General features: G+C 44.7%; 2 protein-coding genes across 5 annotated transcripts; one reads left to right on the forward strand and one right to left on the reverse strand.

Annotated features, from left to right (window-relative positions):
- Nucleotides 1–401: 401 nt before the first annotated feature.
- On the reverse strand, nt 402–8,463 carry APTX (aprataxin). Of its 4 annotated transcripts, none has more exons than XM_027748080.2 (8): nt 8,136–8,463; nt 7,296–7,432; nt 6,537–6,583; nt 5,051–5,386; nt 3,560–3,619; nt 1,965–2,191; nt 1,066–1,169; nt 402–770 (listed from the first exon to the last, which is right to left on the reverse strand). In XM_027748080.2, the coding sequence occupies exons 2-8, from the start codon at nt 7,423–7,425 to the stop codon at nt 616–618; spliced, it is 1,059 nt and encodes a 352-aa protein (XP_027603881.1). In that variant the 5' UTR covers nt 7,426–7,432; nt 8,136–8,463; the 3' UTR covers nt 402–615. The 4 variants fall into 4 exon arrangements, with proteins under 4 accessions (XP_027603881.1, XP_027603880.1, XP_027603883.1 ...); XM_027748079.2 differs by having other exon boundaries at nt 5,057–5,386; nt 8,136–8,462; XM_027748082.2 differs by lacking the exon at nt 8,136–8,463 and adding an exon at nt 7,925–8,019.
- A 207-nt stretch (nt 8,464–8,670) lies between these two features.
- Nucleotides 8,671–16,992, forward strand: DNAJA1 (DnaJ heat shock protein family (Hsp40) member A1). The gene is made up of 8 exons (XM_039386767.1): nt 8,671–8,922; nt 9,015–9,192; nt 10,323–10,427; nt 10,529–10,756; nt 12,148–12,262; nt 14,173–14,288; nt 14,876–14,976; nt 15,719–16,992. The coding sequence occupies exons 1-8, from the start codon at nt 8,791–8,793 to the stop codon at nt 15,935–15,937; spliced, it is 1,194 nt and encodes a 397-aa protein (XP_039242701.1). The 5' UTR covers nt 8,671–8,790; the 3' UTR covers nt 15,938–16,992.
- The last annotated feature ends 699 nt before the right edge of the window (nt 16,993–17,691 follow it).

Here is a 17,691-nt window from a genome sequence, read left to right on the forward strand (position 1 = left end):
CCTGAGCAGTGGCTATCCTGCACCCTGGTGAGGGGCAAGGCCTGCTCCATAGCTGAGGGGAAGTTCAGCAGCACTGAAATGTCAAGCCATTCAGTGGCACAGCAAAGTGTGGATGCTATAGCTGATGCTCCTTCCCCTACACTGACAGCACATTCTGTCAGTCACACCAGCACCTGCAACATTATCGCTTAGGAGAAACTTCAGTGACAGGCAGCAGACATGACTAGAAAGACCTCTAAACCCTTTTCTCTGCATTCTCAGTAGAAACCTAAATCTGAGCTCAGTTCAGCTTCTGAATTAGAATAAATCCTTTAATCGAAACAAAACACTTCTTCCGGACTTTTTGGCTCACATACAGATTAGTGTGGCTGTACCACAGCAAAGCTGCAAACACACCTTCAATTTCAGAAATCACTTTATGTTTTTATTTGGTTGAAGGGGGGGTTGTTTTTTTGTCTCGGCTATTACAAAGTCAGTATGCTGCTGTTTCCAGGCTACTTTTCCCAAAATTACATTAGTCATTCCAGTTAACAAACACACATTTCCACTTACATTTCGCAGTCTTTGTTTTGGCCTGAAATCCAAAGGCAGGTTGAGACACCATTTTCTGCAAAGTCATTTTGGCCAGTGTTTCCTGAGATGTTCCTTTAACTGTGGGATTGTGGACAGCTGTTGTTTACAACGATGGCATCTGAGGGGCAGTTTGAGAAGTTCAGACACATGATCTTTCACCATCACTTTTCCCTTGCTTCTTACCATCTCTATCACATCTGGGGGAAAAATAAAGAAACCAGAGGTACTGAGACCACATAGCGTCATGAAACACGTGACACTGCAAATCTTTGTGCACTGCTTTGCATGCACAGCATGTCATTGCTGCATTCTAATTTAAACCAGCCACAAAATGCACTATTACCTACTGCTACTCCCCGGTATCTGAAATCAAATAAAACCTTTCGCTTTCTGCAACAAAATGCATGGCTTACATATTTGTTTGGAAAAAAAGCCCAAAGCCAGAAGCTGCAAGTAGGATTACATGTTATGAAATACCTTTTCTAATATTACCTTGAGAGTTTAAGAAATAGTCGGTAGTAAAAGAGTTCCAGTGCTTTTTGGTTTTCAGGGCCACAGAATCAAAATCCTGGCTGATTACATGCAAATGTAGCTGACTGAAAAAAAAAAACAGATATGAGAGAAGAATGTTAACGCTTCAAGTTCTTTTGCAGTAGTATCAGTTGCAAACTGATGATCCAGCAGAGCTTTGTGGGTCAGTCTTGGCCCTCAGTCCCGGGACAGAAGAAACACAGTCTGTTCTGGAAGCACCACCTCTTGCCAAGCATTTCACTTAAACAATCAAGGTCACTAGCCTGCATATTCCATTGGCCCCTCCCTACAGTCTATATTCCTACTAGTTTCCAGAAAGGCAGAGAGTAGTTTTAATAAACCAAAGATTTAAACTTTGTAGAGTAACTGAATGGGACTTGATCAGTGACCAAAAGGTCCACTCAAGAACCAGAGAACAACTTAGGAGCACTGACTGCAATATTTACAGGCATTTGGATGCTCTGGGATCTGGACTTACACACAAAACTCAAATCCTTGCGTGGTATCAGGCAGGACTTGACAGGCCCAAGAGTTAGTCTCTCATGCCACACTGGTGCCCTGGGATGGGGATGCCCTCGCACTTGGCACTGGGAGCTGGCTGGGGCTGGACCACAGGCATCCCACAGCCCCAGCCCTCTGCCAGAGGAACCCAACAGGCATCTCCCACTGGACACAAGACACTGTGTAGCCCATTGGCATGTATGCAGCAGTGTGCTGCACAGGACCTGGACACCAAGCCGTTTGTGGTGCTCAGGAGGATCAGCTGTTCTCTAGCCATACCAAATCACCTCACAGATTGAGCCCCAAATCTGTGTAACTGAAGAACAGGGTCTCCACCTGATGACTCCTGCAGGTCTTACCTCATACTGGGGATAGCATGGTAACCCAGTCTGAACTCCAGGCTCTCTCTGGCAGGGCACTGTTCAATCATTTTTTGCCCAACTGCATGCATATGTTCCAGGAGTTCAAGATGGTCCCTGGTGACTGACTTCAGGCTGGAAATGGGGTCCCATGGTAAGATAAGCCAATGGTAACGTGCTTTGGGATATTTATCCTTGATGACCACAGTCTTTTCATCTTTGTAAACCTTGCAAAAAAACAACTAGATTACTTTCTGATTTAAAGTTAACTATATTAATCCTATAAGCACTATATTTAGTGGGTTTTGAGATGTTATCCAAAGAGGACTTTTGCTGGAACTAAGTTGCTTCAGGATAAGTGCCCTCTTCCATAATATGCATTATGGAGTGGTGTTGCAGCATCCCTCTTCACATACTTTATAGAAGGAAAAAGCTTTCTATTCTTACATTTTATGCTTATATCTTGGGTCAAAAAAGCACTTTTTTGGTAAGCGCTGTATGAAATTCCACTTCAGGGATGAAAATTAAGCTTCATGTTTAAAAAGTAAGTAAGAATTTCAGTAACTTTATCATTCCCTACAGACAGACTCATTTGAAAGTGCTGGCAATTCCAGGACAATAAGCATCCAGTTCCACAACTGTATGCACTTCAACACTCCAGACTCGAATAAAAATAATAATAAATCAGTCAAGAAATAGGGCCTTCTGATAAGTTATCAGCTAAGCAAGCAACTGGCTCACAGGTTGGGCATAAAGAGTTATAGTGAGAGCAGTGACATCAGGCTGGTGACCTGTGACTAGTGGGGTTCCACAGGGTTCCATCTTAGGCCCTGTGCTCTTCAACATGTTCATAAATTAGTTGGGTGCAGGACTTGAAGGAATACTAAGTAAGTTTGCTGATGACACTAAACTGGGAAAAGCTGTCGACTCCCTCCAGGGCAGAGAGACCCTGCAGAGAGACCTTGACAAATTCAGAGAGATGGGCAATCACCAACTGTATGAAGTTTAACAAGGGCAAGTGCCCGATTCTGCACCTGGGACAGATAACTCTGCTTATCTGCACAAGATTAAAAGAAATTACCCAGAAAAATTCCTGTTGGCACAAAGAAACCAGGTGGAGGAGGAGCCAGAGGTCAGATCCTGTCCCCTGGCACAAAGGTATCAAAGTTAAGTTTGCTGGAAACCAGGAAACTGCACTATGCTTAGAAACAAGGCAGTGCTGACTACAGGAAAACGGGAACCTCCATGACTTGCTTCAAGCCACAACCCCATTTTAGTTGGTTTCCCTGAGGAAACAAAGCAACTGCATGGCTCACCTGCTCTTCCACCAACCTTTTTGACATCTGTTGGCCAAATCTGATAGTATAGAGAGCTCAAAGATAATTAAGATAATGACACTCTGTAAAATCAGTAATCTGCAATCTGCAAAATCATCCCCAATTAATTTTATTACAGAGAGAGATGCAAGTACAATTCAGCCCTCATGCAACACTCCACTGGTTAACCAGATTGTAAAAGTAAGCTGAAGGAATAATCAAGCTCATTTAGCTTTGCTAGACAGGAACTACTGTAAAGTACAAGTGTACAACCCTTACCTGCAATTTTGGATCTTGCATGGAGCTCTTTAGACCCTGATTCCAGTGTCCTAGATGTTCCTACAGCACAAAAGGAAAAAAATAAATTATAAGGCAATTAAGCATCCGATTATATATTTTAAAGGATTCAGTTAGAAACATTCATTAGTATGTAACAGTAAAACAACAGCTGAATGACAGCTATTTCCCTTCCATAAAATACCAACATATCTACTCCAACTGCCCCCAAAAAGCTACATTTGAAAACTTTTAACAAGATACCGTGAAGCTGAAAAGTTAAATCTTTCAAATGTTGGAAATATAACATCAGGGAGCTCTAATTCTGTTTGAATTTAATAATCTGTATGCACATATCATGGCACAAGGCCCTCTGCTTCAGGGATCACCAGGGCCACAAGAAGTACAAAGATCTCCATTAACTGTCCTATCCCACACTGCTCTGTGCAGAATAAAGTAGTTGTGGTGTGTGGCCCTACTCTTAGATGTACTGATTTTTTTGTATTGTGCAGTGGCTTGTAGAACAAACAAAAAAAGGCAGGGGAAGATCAAGCCAACAGTAGCAGCTCTCTTCACTTGGTTACTGAACACTTAATAGAAGGGCTGCCTCGAGTGCACCTCTTTCAAAACAGATGCTTTATGTGTTGAGATCACTTTACAAGCATTATCAATGATGACCCTCAGCATATTTGTATAGAGGAAGATGTTCAAACATTATTATAGTGCTGGCAGAGACACAGTGTGAATCATCTTATCTGCCGGCTCATTCCACAGATCTGGCCCCAGTGTAACTAGCCCAAATCCACGAATGAGGTAAGTGGTTAACCCACTGCAACCTGAGACTGATATTTCGTCCTGAGGGGTTTCATTTCTGTGCCTTCTCCTCCAGCAAGTACACTGGTTCCAAATGCATTAAGCAGTCTTTTATTTTGCCCGTGTTCACAGGGCTAAAAACTCCCTTTCAAATGATTCTAGCTGGTTACATTCATTAATGTAAAAATGGTTTTACTGAAAGGAATGAACAAAGCAGGAGGGGGAAAAAAACCCCACACAATTAAAAACAAACAAAACAAAAAAGTCTCAAGTTGTTCTATTCTCTGTGTGTTTGCTTTTAGACAGCAAGAGCCAGGACAGTATCCTTGGGTGACTCCAGCTAAAGAGAGTTCACGTGGACTGTCCTTCTAGAAGAAACTGCAACAGAAACCAGAAACTAAATCCTCACTTGCTACAAGCAAGCTTCCTCACACACACCCAACCCTCAGCTCGGGTTAGAAGGGGTCCCAAGTAACTGTCTCAGGGCCTGGATGATGCCAGGAGCGCAGTCCTTGCATCAGCACAGATCAGCTTACACGCTCTGTATGCTCTGAGGATCCGTGTTCACCAAAGACACCTCCCCACCACTAGAATCCACAAAAGTAAAAGATCAAAGTCAGTCCTCATGGAGGAGACAACCCCAGAACAATCAGCACTATATAATCAGTACTAATACAATACATTTGCCTTTTTGCTTGAGGTTCCTTCATGTGGAGATACACTGGTAGTGCTTAGCTTGGGATTTGCAGAACTGCCTTGTGTATCCATCACCTCCATCTTCATTGTTTTTCTGGGCACAAGCTCTGCATCATCAACCTCACAGGAGTCCTCGTGTGGCATCTTGTGGGTTTCTGTTTTCTCTTCCACTTCTGTAACAGTTTTCCCTGACTCTTCCGCAAATTGCACCGTGTAGGGGTAAAGATTATTCACAATATGCAGAACTTGGCCTGGCTTCATTTTCACCACTTCATCCTTGCCAATATTCACAAGATCAACACTACTTGGGTTGACCCCTATCTTCGGTAGACAGAAAAAGGAAAAAACAGTAGCAAAGGATGTTTTAAGTGGAATCGCCAACTTCCACCCCGTTCTTCTGGAATACCACTCACCATCCTGGACAGCAAATGCATTTTGTGTTCACTGCCCCCCTGCCCACATCAACCCGCTCTAGAGGACCAGGGAAGTCCAGCTGTCTATGGCCAGTCTTACACTCACAGCTGTCAGCACACAGCCTCAGGGATGTGGTGTCACAGGGAGCCTGCAGGTCTGCAAAGCTGACAACAGAGTTACAGCAGGACTCGTGCCACACATCCCACAGCAGCAACTATTTCTGAGCAGTGACAGTGGTTTTAACAAATTATTTTAGTCCAATCACACATGGTGTGGGCAACCTACAGCGACTGCCTGATAGATGGATTTCGCCCCATTGTGAGGGTGACCCTAGGAAAACTGGGACTCTTCAGAAAAATGCTTTTGGTTAATGTTTATGCCTGAAGCAGGCTTTGGGAAACCAGATCCCTCCTGTGACTGTTAAATTCTGTCACAAAGAATTTCTATAGCTTCTTCACAGCAGTACCTGCTTGCTTCACAAGAATGATGCTGGGCCTCGTAAGTGTGAGGGAGTGGCCCTGCATCCATCCAGCTGGTAACATGAGAATGCCTTTAGTGCTGTCTCACATCCATCCTATCCCTTGTAACCATGTCTTTGGCTCTTATCAACCATCAAAACAAAAACCTTTCACAACTGTGTGGTTCCACCAACACAAGAATTTCAACCTCAAATGAAGGGCTGCCTCAGCTTGAGAAGTTTAAGGCTCAGGAGGCAGATAAGCAAGTTTAGGGGAAGGACTCCAAAATCTCCCAAATGCAGCACCTGGAAGAACTGATGGAGGATTCACAGTAGCATTCCCTGATGCTGCAAGTCTGTCTGTCTTTAGACTGGCACATATCTGGAAGGAATAGTGCAGTCTGTCACTGAGGTGCACAAAGAAAAAGATCACTTATGAGGACCACTTGCTGCGCTCTCCTTTGGTGATAAAACAGCTCCAGGTCCTTCAGATCCAGCGATCAGTGATCAGAATCATCAGCTGGAGCATTTGTGGAGTTAAGTACAACAATCACCCCAGTAAGTATCATAAATATTGTATATCCACGCATAAAGACATACCTGCTTAACTGTGACATATCCCTTGTTACAATCTGCTTTTAACTGAACTGGCAAAAGAGAAAGAACAAAGTGTCACAAAACAGTGTAAATTAAAAAAATCTCTGATGAACCCCCCCAGTGCAGAAAATACTCCTCTGTTTGAAGGTCTGCTTCCTTCTGAAGCTGACTGCTGTGAATGTATGCAAAGAGCACTTCTGCCTCATCTCCTCCCAGAACCACAGGTAAAACAGAACCAGCCCATACACAGAGCCACACCATGACCAGCAAAATTACTTCAGAAGAAAGTGGAATGTTTGGAGGTCTTCTACATGTCCTTACCAGCTCTCTGTGACAATAAGGCATGCAGCAGGACTGTGTCCAGAGGGATGAAAAATAAGGCAGGGAAGATATGCCGTATTTTACAGATCACAGGTACTTTCATATATTCTCCAAAAGCATGTTATTTTATGTATAGAATAACAAGTCATACCAAAAATCAGCTGGTGGAATACTAGGGAGAAGTGCCACCCACAAAGCAGGCAGTGGAACAGAATTGTGGGCCTGGGAACTCACGCTGAGATTCAGTGCTTTAGTTTATGAAGGTGAACGTCCTGTCTTTGGGTGTCTCTGATTTTTCAGGACCCAGAGATCTCCCTAAGTGCTTACTGAAAAAGCTTGATGACTTCAAGAACCAGGCAACCCTACGGACCACACAGAGGAAGGAGGTAAGTTCGTTTGCTGCTGCATGTGGAAAGCAGGATTTGGGCTAAGCCACCTTACCTTGCTGCCGTGAACACTTCTTATCAGTTATCCCAGTCTCTGGGCCACGCCCAATTACCACTGCTTCCAAGTGTGGCAGTTTCACTCGCTGACTGCATTTCTCCTTCCCCACGAGCCAGCACACACGCATGGCTGTGCTACAGAGCAAAATAAACAGTGTGTTACCAACACACCACTTCCCTAGAGGTCACCTTCCCGTGGAGCAGAGTCCAGGAATTTTGCTGCCAGCCCATCCGTTAGCTGAGCCAGTTCTGCTAAATGGGTTCGTGTTTCTGAAATTCAAGGCAAAGCACGGCATTAACACTCACATAACCTAAGAGCTGTTGAAAGGACGATGCTGTTTTCCTTCCTACGTTACCATACGTTCTCAAAACCATGGATCATATATAGGAAAAATCAATTGGATTGACGGTTCCATCCGACAGAAAAGCCTACCTACAGAGAAAGTGATTTGTTTCCCACTGAATCAGAGTTGATTCAAGAGACTAATTTAACCGCTAAAACAAAGAGAGCTGCAGAGAGGACGAGAGAGGGGGGATAGCTTCATCCAGCAACAGTCAGCACATGGATCATGCTATGAAACCCTCAGGTTTACACTCATTTTACCCTGGACAGCAAAGATCCCTCACCCTCCCCCTGCCCGGTGCTCGGCGCTGAGCGCTCCTCCTCCCAACTCTGTGGTGAGCCCACGCCGGCGGAAAGCAAGACTCAGTCCCCAGTGCAGCACCGGCACGGTCACCCCCCCACCCCCATCCTCACGGTCCCCATCCCCTTGGCAGCTACAGGCCCCGTTTCCATGGCAACTCCGGGTCGCACCCCCCTCCCACCCCGCCCCCTTACCGCGCGCGTCTGCTGCCAATCGCCTGCTGCAGCGCAGCCCCCACGTGACCAGGCGGTGGCTGCCCCCGCGGCCCGTGGCGCGGCGCAGGCGCACCGAGGCCGCGCGCTCAAGGGGCGGACACCGGGGCCTGGCGCAGGCGCAGTGGCGCGGAGCGGGCCGGGTCGCCGATAGGCCTGTGCGGCGGCGAGGCCAGACCCGCGTAGGACGGGGGCAGGGAAAGGGCGCGGAGCGATGCCGGGAGGGCGGAGGCAGGGCCGGCGCTGCTAGCCTGTGCCGCTCGGTGCCTTCGCTGAGGGGGGCGAGGCCCGACCGGCGCGCAGGCGCGACGCGATGCGCACGCGGGGCAGGGCGGGAGTCACCGCCCGCGCGGGGCGGGGCTGGGCCCGCGCGCGCCGGGGGCGGCGAGAGCGGGCGCTGATTGGCCAGCCACGCTCCTCTCCTCAGCAGCCATTGGCGGGCCGCCCGCCCGGGCCCGGCGAGCGGCGGGGGCGGGACTTCCGGGGCGGGGCGGGGCGGGGCCGTGCGAAGAGCGGCGGGGCTGCGGGACCGGCCCGAACTTTCCAGAAGAGTCGGGAGCGGCGCCGCCAAGTGCGGGGTCTCCGCCCGCAGCCCCGGCCGCCTCCCACCGCCGCCGCCGCCGCCGCTGCTGCCATCATGGTGAAGGAGACCACCTACTACGACGTGCTGGGCGTGAAGCCCAACGCGTCCGCCGAGGAGCTGAAGAAGGCCTACCGCAAGCTCGCGCTTAAGTACCACCCGGACAAGAACCCCAATGAGGGCGAGAAGGTCGGGGCGGGGCGGGACAGGGCGGAGGGAGCGGGGCGGGAGTCCCGCCGGGGGGGCCCGCAGATGTCCGAGTGCCCGTGTCTCTCACGCAGTTCAAGCAGATCTCCCAAGCCTACGAGGTGCTGTCAGACCCGAAGAAGAGGGAGCTGTATGACAAAGGAGGCGAGCAGGCCATCAAGGAGGGCGGCTCCGGGGGCGGCTTCGGGTCCCCCATGGACATATTCGATATGTTCTTCGGCGGCGGAGGGAGGATGCAGAGAGAGAGACGAGGTAAGGTACCGGCTCTCCGACAGTTTCTCAGGGTGCCTGCGGTGGTAGACAAATCAGAGTCTGCCATGAGAGTGCCCTGGATGTAAGAATTGAAAGAGAGTTAAAGGGAAGTTACAGGCTTAATCTCAAAATCGAAGAAAACTGTTGTCCCTTAATGCCTGAGACTGCAGGGGAGAGAGGACATGTTTCCTACGGTGGTAGTTTGGTTTGCCGTTCATTGTCCCCTGTTAATCGCTAACCAGGTGTCATTGTGTTTACCAGAGTAAACACAGCCTTTACCAGAGTGTAATCCCAGCTGTCAATAGGCCGAATAGGAAATATAAGGGTTAAGTAGCTTAACGTGATTTGTTAGCCCTGCTACTGTAAGTGTAGTGCCTAAATGTGCATTTCATGTTTAATTGCAAGCAACTGCATCTAAATAAGATATCAGAATCAAGTTCAGTCTGTGAAACCTTTTATCTTCCTGCGCTGTTCAGTGGAGTTAAGTTGAAGCTGCAGCAAAATGCTGTTCAGCTGTTAAGCTCCAGATTAATCACACTGGGAAAAATTCTAAACTGGTTAAGAGCAGTGCTGACCCCATCACCTCTTGGTGCAGATCTGGTGACAAAGGGAAGAAAAAAGAATTTGTATGAAAGTGTTATAGTGTTGTAGCAAAATACTCCTAGTAAGCCAGAGCTAAACTAAGCCTGCAGCACCTAAAGTTCTAAGGAATTCCTGAGTGCAAAAATGTAATTGCTTAATTCTGTTTCCAGAAAGTCCCCTGGTGAGAGGAAAAAGTGCTGGAGCACAGATTCCAGGCAGTGTCTCCCACTTCCTTATAGGACACATGTTCAGTGACCTTGTTAAAACTGAGTCCTTCATTATATAAGTTAAATGGCTGAGGTTCTGTTATTTTGTTTCTGTTACTGTTTTTGCTTTCACAGAAAGTCTCTTCTAAGGGCAAAGCCATTAGAATTGTTACCTAACTTGAAATCAGATGGGAAGGGGCTATTGACTTATGCCAGCAAAACAAGACAAAGTTCTATTGAAACAAAATGTTAAAGCCCAAAGACTGTGTCGTGACTTGAGCATGGAGACATGGGAAGCTGGGGACCAAGCTTACAGACTTAAATATCTGTTTTCTTTTGCAGGTAAAAACGTGGTCCACCAACTGTCAGTAAGTTTAGAAGATATGTACAATGGTGCGATGAGGAAACTTGCACTGCAGAAAAACGTTATCTGTGACAAATGTGAAGGTAACTGTGAAACTGGAACTAAACATAACTTGCTTTTAAAGTTGTCGGCGTGTTTTTTTTCTGGCAGCACATAACGGTCTGTCTTCAAATTTCATTGTCAGGTCGTGGTGGCAAGAAAGGGGCAGTAGAATGCTGCCCTAATTGCAGGGGATCAGGCATGCAGATCAGAATTCACCAGATCGGGCCAGGAATGGTGCAGCAAATCCAGTCTGTGTGCATGGAGTGTCAGGGGCACGGGGAGCGTATCAGCCCCAAGGACCGGTGTAAGAGCTGCAATGGCAGGAAAATTGTTAGAGAGAAGAAGATCCTAGAAGTGCACATTGACAAAGGTGAGGTGTCTTACTAAGGTGAAGTATTGAACTTGGATGTACTGACTGACTTTGCAGCTCTAAAACAGAAGCTTTAGAAAATACATGGTGTTTATTTGGTGAGTAACACTGATGAATACACATACAGTAAAGTTGCCTGTTGCTGCCTTTTTTGAAGTGGAAGACTTTTTTCTAGGGAAGGTTGACTACTTCCATGTTTCCTTCTAAAACCTGTGCACATAACTAAGAATGAATTTTAGAACCTGTATTATTGTAAGATATGAATTATTTTTGAACTCACTGTAAGCACAGTTCATAGTCAGGAAGCCTAATCAGGTTTCACTGCCCGTAGGGAAACCCCGCAGACTCCGATCACTTCTGCTGTGTTTCAGTGTGAAGGGGAACCAGGTCTGCTACAGTAACAGGGCGCTGAGACAGTGCTAAGCCTCTTGTGCTTAGAATTCTGGTGGCTGCACAACCCTGACAGTGCTGCTCAGTGTAGATACTCCTTCCCTGCCTGGCAAAATGCAGCTCCACACACAAACCCTCACAGTGGTGGGTGAACGTGGCAGTATTGGATGGCAAATGCACCTCTGTTGAGGGGGCTGCTCAAAAGCTGGTGGGAGAAGTCTCTGGAGAAGTCTCTGGAGTAGTCCAGCTTCTAAGACAGAGCAAGCTTACTACACATGGCTTCTACAGGCTTGGTCCTGATTATCAGCTGCAACTGTTGTATGCGTAAGCGTAGCTTGTGCAATGCTGAATTTGTTTTTAACAAGGAAAATCCTACAATAATAGTAAATATGAGGACTAAGAGGTATATAATACTGATGTTTCGAACAGGAAAATCTCTGAGAAGAGTGTCTTTTCCTTTCTAGAAAAATAGGCTTATTTAGCATTAGGAAGCTAGAAGTTTTGGTAGACGCACTTTTTTGTGGGTGAAAGGAGCGTCTGACATGAGGGTTACAGTCCACTAGAAGTGCTTCTTCAACTTGGCAGGCACTGAGATGATGTTTCATAAGGAGATGTGCCACGTATTTCTAAAACTGAAGTAGCTTATTGGTCACTTGCTCTCAAAATGGAGTTTGTACACAGTGTTGCTGTTTTATTTTTAGTACTTGTGTGTATAATGAAAATTTTATGGTATTCCCCTTAAAGAGTTTTATCTTGGTGGCTGTTTTGACAGTACAATTAATCTTAGTGACCTTCAACCATAATATTGATTCAGATTAGCCAACACTAGGGTTGGACACGTGAGTGGATTAAAAACAAAAAGAATTCTTCAAGAGAAGATCCTGATGTTCTTGTTTAAAGATCCAGAGATTTCTTGATACCAACTTGTGTCTATAAAAGTATTTCATGTTGGTGCTTTTCACTTAAAAATAAGGAAAATGTTTATTTGTTTTCTGCAATAGGAATGAAGGATGGTCAGAAAATAACATTCCATGGTGAAGGGGACCAAGAGCCAGGTCTGGAGCCAGGGGATATTATTATTGTATTGGATCAAAAAGACCACTCTGTATTTACAAGGTAAAAACTCTTGAATCCTCTTGTGTTAACTTCTGGTGCCTACTGGAGTGTCAGTGGATATGATCATGTGACTGGAAGTCACTGAGTTTGTTTGGGTGGCCAGAGGAGCAGGTGCAGGAATTCTGGTGCAAATAGTCTCAGCTACATGTGTTCTAGTAGCATGAGAGAATTGTTTGTGAGCTTTGGCAGAGTAAGGGGATAGAAGACAAACAGAACCGGTTATAGTAATTAAGACTTTACAAGTCTTTAATTTTAAGAATTCTTAAAATACTGAGATTTTGTGTGGTAGATTTGGGTATTTGTGACTCTTTCCTTGGTCACTTTGGGATGGCATTCTACTACTTAGCTCAGAAAATTACCATTTTCTATAGGCAGCTGTTTATTGTCTTGGCCTCAAGGCATGGAAAACTTGGAGTGTGTTCACATTCGTTTGGGGATCTTACTTATGACAAACTCACTCAGTATAGCCTGAACCCTTCTGATCAAAGGTGGTTTCCCTCAATTCATTTCCTACCTGAGTGCTGTGGGCAGGGTAGTTGGTCCTGCCTGTTTTTTTATTGTGAATGCAGAAGTGACTCAAGCAGCATTGACCACATGTCAGCTATTTCACGTTACCAGACAGTCCTGCTCAGTGTTGCACACCTCGCTCTTTCAAGTTACTGTTTGTGGAAGTGGTCTGTGCAGTGCATTTTGGCCCAGTTAAAAGCACTGCTGTTCATCTTGCAGAAGTGCGTTGTACTTGATGTCGTGCTGCTTCTGTTCAGAGCAGTTAAAAGGGAATCAGTCAATTTAGACAAAACATTTATTTGTTTCAGCACCAACCACTGACCTTGTAAATAGGAACAGTGAGCCAAAGGTTCTTGGGAAACCTGCGGCTGGTCTGCCTGACTCCTTTGCATGGTGCTGAGCTCTTGAAGCTGGTGCCAGAATTCTATGCCAAAGAACACTGAGCTCACAGGTTAAGAATCAGTTCTGTTTGCTTTGGATAAGCTTACTCAGCTGATTTTTCTTAACTTCCAGTGAAACCAGACACTGAATCAGATGTGCCTAACTGTTCTCATGGTTTCCTGGGTCTTGAAGTCAGAATTCTGCTAGATTATTTTTGTCCATCTTTCTGCCCACTGCCTTCAGTTCTAGTGTCCTTAGATCACCCTTGATATTACTGGTTTTGTGGGGTTATGCTGAGGTCATGCTCTCGCGCAAGTGGGATGTTCCTCCTCTCCTGTCAAGAGTCTAAAATTAGCTTTTCCTGCAAGTCTCCTTCCAGAGACCTTTCAAAAACAGGGTAAGTGCTACAAGTTCTTTCAATAGGCTGGACGATTTTGTAGCTTCTGAACATGCAAACATCACTAGCACTGCCATACTGAAGCCACAATAGGCAGTAGTTAAAGGAATTCACACGATCTGTTCCAGGTACTTCTTGGTGCTTTCTAAAAGGTACTTGCATCATTACGCAGAGACCATCACCGTTTCAAACTTCCCTAGTAACAGATCTTCAAGAGTGAGTGTAACATATTAACGTAGAGCAAGGTGGTACACTTAAGAAAATGAAGGTAGGGATTAATTGTTGCAGGGTTTATGAGGCTGAGAGATCGTTTTTTTCTTAGAATTGGAAAGGAACAGGGAAGTGAAACTGGATGCAAGTGAGCCTTGCTATATGTATTTCTTTTCAGTAAACACTTCTACACTTTAGTTAGCCTGATGTGATCAGTAATGGCTCTCTGTGGGTATCGTTCCAGTAATTACTGGCTTGAAATGCTACATCAATATTTGGTATTCTTTATTTAAGTGCCTGAGCTTCTATTAACATTACAGCTTATTGTCATTTCCAAGTTAAATACTGAGGATGGGTATGATCCTTTTACTGTTTCTGCCTCTCTGTGACTGTTGTTTGTTTGGTTCTGCCTTAGACGAGATGAAGATCTTCTTCTGGCTATGGATATTCAACTGGTGGAAGCACTCTGTGGCTTTCAAAAGCCTATCACAACGTTGGATAACAGAACTATCATTATTACCTCCCATCCTGGTAAGAGTTGCTTTACTTTCTGTTGGAAGTCCTAGCACAAGGTGAATGTGAGCTGGAAACGAAAGGAACAGAAACATCCAGCTTTGATGTACAAGGGATGTATGCTGGTATCAAGCTCTTTTCCCTAGTCTTTACAGTACAGATCATGAAATAAAAAGGGAGTTTTGGAAAGCAGTCAGCAGTAACTTTTTCTTTGCATGGCATAGTAACAGACCTTACCTCATGGACATACTTGTATCCTGAGGATACCTCATGAGAATTGAAGGGCGTGGGTCTCTGAAAACCACTTTTTCGGCCTTGGAAGTGATGGAACACTTAATAAATTTGTAAGTATGTTTCCTTTGGGAAGCATAACAAGGTTACAGATTTAATTTAGTATCAACCTCCTTTCCTACTCAGATATTACAGGCAGTAAGTCCCTGTTAGACTACTACATAGTTGGTGTAGGTGCCTAACCACAGTGTAGAAACCTACATAAATATTAAAGGGACTTAAAACTAAAGCTGCTTCTGTTGCCTGCATATATCTCTTCCTTTTTTTTTTTTTTTTTTTTTGTGTGTGATCTTTTTGTTTTGCTTTGTTTTTAGGCCAGGTAGTTGAGCATGGGGCTATTAAGTGTGTGTTGAATGAAGGTATGCCAATTTATCGCAGACCATATGAAAAAGGACGTCTGATCATAGAATTCAGGGTAAGTGGGTCAACTCACTTCCATGGCATAGTTCAGGACTGAATATCTATCCAAAATGTAATCTCTAAGCATTACCTCAGTCAAGAAGAGATACCAGTAATCAGATGTTCTGTTTTGGTGTTTGTTTTTTACAATGAGTGAGAACATGTAATCCATCAAACAGAATTACAGTTCAGAACAGAGAACTTCCTGCACACTCTGTGCTGAAAGTACCAGAGGAATTTCTTCAGTGACCTTGTGAATTTCCTTTTGTTTCACATATTCTTTAGGAAGGATGGATGAGTAACTTCAACTTCTGTGCTGGAGCAGAAGAGTAGGCTGGAAAATGATGATTTCTTCGCTGGGGAGAAGCTAATGCTGGGAGCTGTAGCAGCAGGCTCTGTCTGCTATGGCTTAGAAGATATTTAACCATATCTGTAATGTTAACATTTTGTGTTTATATATACAAATATATAGTTTTATATGTTATTATATGTATCTTATATATAGTTTGGTTCTAGGCTGATTCCAGAGGGCAGCCTGAGGCAGAAGAAATGTATTGGTTGAGTTGCCAGAGTTAGAAACTAACTTCATACAGGCATTAAAAAATAGCTTAGTGATGTTGATAATTTCATTAAGCTGAGGATTTAAGTGATCTGTGATGATAAAGCTGACTTTGGCAGATGTTTGACCTGTATGTAGGAGCAATGGTAAAAGACCAGTTCAGACAGACTTGAGTAACCCCAGTTCTTGATGATTTCAGGTCAACTTCCCAGAGAGCGGCTTCCTCTCCTCAGATAAGCTGTCTTTACTCGAAAAACTGCTACCTACAAGGCAGGAAATAGAAGAAACCGAGGAAATGGAACAGGTGGATTTAGTGGACTTTGATCCATCTCAAAAGAGAAAACACCACTATAATGGAGAAGTGTATGAAGATGATGAGCATCAGCCTAAAGGTGGTGTTCAATGCCAGACATCGTAAATGGGCCAGTGAATAACTTGTGATGCTTGTTTTGTATGCAGTAGTGGATGAGTGAAGGACTACAGACAGTTCGCCCTCACCTCCTGCTATATGTTGTTCTATCCAGCCATAGTTATTTCTAAAAGCATAAAGGAATAAACTAAATAATTAAACTGACTTTGCAATTTGTATAAAGCTCCAGGATGCAAACTCCAATGAAGTTGATTGCACTTCACCCTTGACTCTTGGTCCAGAAAACTCCCCTACCTGCTTGTCTTTTCTTCCAAACCTTGTAATTCCTGTATGTGTGCAATCGCCCAAGCTTAAACTTTTAAGATTCTGTGGTGTGCTTTTTAGGAATTTTAGATCTTATACTCTGTGAATAAAGTATGCACAAGTACTTCCAATCCATGGTAAGACGTAGTTAAGTTTTGTACCAATTAGGATAACAATGTTTTGGGCTTAAACTGTTGTTTGTTAAACGGGCACTCGCTCTAATGCAGCCATGTGATACCTGAAGCTGACGTGGATGTGGTCAGTCTCCACAGGCCCATTGAAGCCATGTGATCCACAAGCTCTCCGAAGCTATTGCGCTTAAGGTCAGATAGTCCCTTCCTGTGCCAGCACTAGTCCTGACCCCAGAGCTCGATGTGGAGCTTGCTTTGCTTCACCAGTGACTCCTGTTTGGCTGCTGTCCTGCACCACACTGCCTCTAGAGCCAGCGCTTGCTTGGAGCTTCCTTCGCTACTGCGAATTAGTGAACATCTCTAGGCTTTATCAGCACACATGTGGCTTGGGATCCGTCACACTGCTGCTTGATTTCCACCTTGGTTACTGAAATCAGATATCCCTCAGTGGTGTGTCATGGAAAGCGGTGCTGGCCCTTTTGGTGGGTATATGTGATCCTGCAGAGGAGAGAAGCTTAGTGAATACAACCAACCGATGCATATAGGATGTTCTGAAATTAATGTATTGTGTGCATTATTTAAAGCTGAATCTTGGAAATTCTGTATGAATGTTCTAATTATTGTAGATGAAGCGTTTCCGATATAATTACAGAATGGTTCATTGCCTCCTTTCTTAGACCAGATGTTGGTTTAAAGACACCACCCCCTTCTTTTTAGACAGCTATTCACAGAAAAAATCTTAGCAAAAACCTTTCAGAAAATATGCTGAGAAGACAGGTCCAGATTTAACCTCTAGTGTGGTGCTTTAGTCTTGTGCAGCCATCTGGCTTGGGACAGAGCTTATGCTTTTCATACTGCTTTGAAGCAAAAGTGTCACAAAGAGAACTCTTGTAAATAGCTGCTACGTGACAGTACATGTGTTGTAACTTGAATATCTGGAAACTCTTAAAAGACAGTTCTAGCTCTTCTAAGTGTTACAGGTGTCATTTTATAAAGACAGCTGTCACCATGGGTTTTGTACCTGAAATGTAGTTCCCTGTCAGGTATCCACAGAGCAGCAATTGTCTGCATGTTTCCCCTGCTTTTTTGTTTTCTTTATTCTACTCAGCAGAAATAAAATCCTGTAGGCAAAATGTTTTTCCAAATTCTGCTTTGAATGAGCTCATCAGTGAGCTGTACAAATGTGACCAGCAGGTGCCTATGCTCTATTTGAGGGATGGTTTGTTTGAGTGAAGGGCAGAAACAAAGTAATCCTACCTCTGTCTAGGCCTGACTTCTGCACAGCTGTCTTGAGACTAAAACAGCAGTAAAATATGCTACTTTTTTTTTACATGTTTATTTTTTTCCCTTAAGCACGGGATCAAAACA

Source organism: Pipra filicauda, unplaced genomic scaffold, assembly GCF_003945595.2.
Source record: "Pipra filicauda isolate LSUMZ 115617 unplaced genomic scaffold, ASM394559v2 scaffold11_size5308982_pilon, whole genome shotgun sequence".
Taxonomy (NCBI): domain Eukaryota; kingdom Metazoa; phylum Chordata; class Aves; order Passeriformes; family Pipridae; genus Pipra; species Pipra filicauda.

Bases quoted from the DNA above. Each gene is read 5' to 3' on its own strand.
- APTX (XM_027748080.2), bottom strand. From the start codon at position 7,425: ATGCGTGTGTGCTGGCTCGTGGGGAAGGAGAAATGCAGTCAGCGAGTG. The intron at 6,584-7,295 runs GTAAGGTGGCTT...CTCTTTTGCCAG, and splicing joins GAAGTGTTCACGGCAGCAAG to TTCAGTTAAAAGCAGATTGT. The intron at 1,170-1,964 runs GTAAGACCTGCA...TTTTTTTTTCAG, and splicing joins CATGCTATCCCCAGTATGAG to TCAGCTACATTTGCATGTAA.
- DNAJA1 (XM_039386767.1), top strand. From the start codon at position 8,791: ATGGTGAAGGAGACCACCTACTACGACGTGCTGGGCGTGAAGCCCAAC. The intron at 9,193-10,322 runs GTAAGGTACCGG...TTTCTTTTGCAG, and splicing joins GATGCAGAGAGAGAGACGAG to GTAAAAACGTGGTCCACCAA. The intron at 10,757-12,147 runs GTGAGGTGTCTT...TTTCTGCAATAG, and splicing joins AGAAGTGCACATTGACAAAG to GAATGAAGGATGGTCAGAAA.